The sequence below is a fragment of the Tarenaya hassleriana genome, unplaced genomic scaffold, assembly GCF_000463585.1.
Source record: "Tarenaya hassleriana unplaced genomic scaffold, ASM46358v1 Cleome1596, whole genome shotgun sequence".
Lineage (NCBI taxonomy): Eukaryota > Viridiplantae > Streptophyta > Magnoliopsida > Brassicales > Cleomaceae > Tarenaya > Tarenaya hassleriana.
In genome coordinates this window covers 1-2022 of record NW_010965016.1, presented here as the reverse complement: position 1 = coordinate 2022, position 2022 = coordinate 1, and the positions used below count along the sequence as shown (strand labels likewise).

The 2022-nt window shown below is 37.7% G+C and overlaps 1 protein-coding gene across 2 annotated transcripts; it reads left to right on the top strand.

The window, feature by feature from the left end:
* Positions 1–392: 392 nt before the first annotated feature.
* Positions 393–1802, top strand: LOC104809188. 2 transcript variants are annotated; one of them, XM_010535074.1, is made up of 2 exons: positions 393–1145; positions 1535–1802. In XM_010535074.1, exons 1-2 carry the CDS (start codon positions 743–745, stop codon positions 1549–1551), a joined length of 420 nt encoding a protein of 139 aa, XP_010533376.1. In that variant the 5' UTR covers positions 393–742; the 3' UTR covers positions 1552–1802. The 2 variants fall into 2 exon arrangements, with proteins under 2 accessions (XP_010533376.1, XP_010533377.1); XM_010535075.1 differs by having other exon boundaries at positions 394–1145; positions 1381–1802.
* The last annotated feature ends 220 nt before the right edge of the window (positions 1803–2022 follow it).

Sequence of the window (2022 nt, the reverse complement as noted above, 5' to 3'; positions counted from 1 at the left end):
AGTGACTATATAGATATCTTGTATGAAAGAATGATTTACGTTATCATTAATTTTAAAATTATGAACTAATCAATACTTTAAACCAACTAATTTCAAATTATTTATTCGTTTTACGCAGCACACAAATATTTTGAAAGTTAGAGATTATCTTGGTATAAGAATAAATGGTTACAAATATCACGTCATTCGATCATCAATGTTTGGAAAGAATAAAAAACTATATATTTATAATACAGGATATATTAAAAGAAATAAATATATCCATTTTATAAAATCATTTGTTTTGGGTAAGGAAATGTATATAAAATCAAAATATTAAAATGAGAAATTGTAAATTATAAATTTTGGATACTTCCACTGTTTTCTCCATTTTTATCCCAGCCGTTTTCCCGTTTTTCTGTTTCTCATTACAAAGTGACAACCAAGGACAAGGGGGAAACAGAGAAAACGGCGAAGGATTTTGATATCTGCCTTCCCCTGCCCCAGTTGTGATTTCCTTTTTAATTTTCCCGAGACACAAACAGACATTTTCCCGGTATCCAACTTCCCCCATTTGGCAAGGAACATTAAATCTGTATCCAATCAATCGGCGGCTTTGGATAAATCTAGACGGGTCTCTGTCACCCCAGTTTATCCATTTGCCTCGATTTTGGCGAAGATTTAACTTAAAATCCAAGTCTTATATACAAAGATTTCTTCTTTCGGAATTCTCCAGAGAAAATTATTGGGTATTCCATTGAAGATGAGAAGGCAACAGCACCAGCGAGATCAGCAATCTAGGGTTTTCTACGAGCTCTCGGCTCTTGTCCTGAGTCTCCTCCGGTCTCCGCCGATGCCCATGACGTTTCCCGATCAGTTGCCGGAAAGCCCAAATCAGCTGACGGGAAGACGTCCGCCGCCGTCGTCATCGGCGACGAACCAGATTTCTCCGGCGGGATTTGCATCGCTGCTGCTAGGGATATCGGTGGCTCTGATGTTCTGCGGATCTGTGACTTTCTTCATAGGGTTTCTGTTGATGCCTTGGGTTCTGGGTTTGATCATGGTCTTCTATGTCGCCGGGATCGTATCCGCCATCTCCATGGCCGGAAGGTCCGTCCTCTGTTACGCCTTGGCTCCTCCGTCTTCCCCCGGCAAGGAAATTCCAGGTAACTTATGCTGAAGTTCCCTTTTCTGTTTCTTCGATCCGTATGCGTATTGTTTGTGTAGCTTTAGAAGATGGAACGATCTTCTACAGATCCAGTATGGGTTCTTGGAAACGCTTATTCTGTGTTGGTGATCTTAGCTCTGTCTCAATCGATGTCGGAACATTGTTGGTCTCTGGATTTGGTGTCGGGAAAAAACCCTCTTGTTTGTTCCACGCCAACATTGTGTTTCCTGTAGGTTTCTAGGTAAAACTCCATTGGAGAAAACTTCAGCCTGCAAACTAGCTTCACTCACTGTTTCCATGGCGATTACAAATATGGAGGAAGGGTGTAGATGATGGCTAATGTCTCACGTTGACTAACCAGCTCCTGATTCTGTCCACATGTCGCAGAATGGAAGCTTTTGTGAAGTAAGTTGCTGCCACAACTTCGGAGCTTAAGACATGCGAGATGAAGGAGAGACTATTTTACTTCTTAATCTTCCGTTTTGTTCATATTTCATATTTGGGGGTTTTTTTTTTACGTTTTCATTTTTTCCCCTTTCCTAGTTTTGGAGTAGAATACACAACAAGGCCATATGATTTTCTGATGTTTTAATGGTTCGTGTAAAACGATTTCTTTGATGAGATCGAGGATAGGAAGTTTCGTTTTATATGGCCATTTGGTCTCAAGAAATATGGATGGATGAACTGTGTGGAAAGGTAAAAAGGTTTTCGGAGTTTTAAAATCCTAAAATAAAAAAATAATAATAATCAACTTTTTATAAAATTTGAAAAATTATTTAGATGAAAAAATCAATTAAACAATTAAAAAAATAATTTTTAAATTTATAAAAATTAAAATTAAATTTTAACTCAAAATAAAAATTGGTACTAAATGT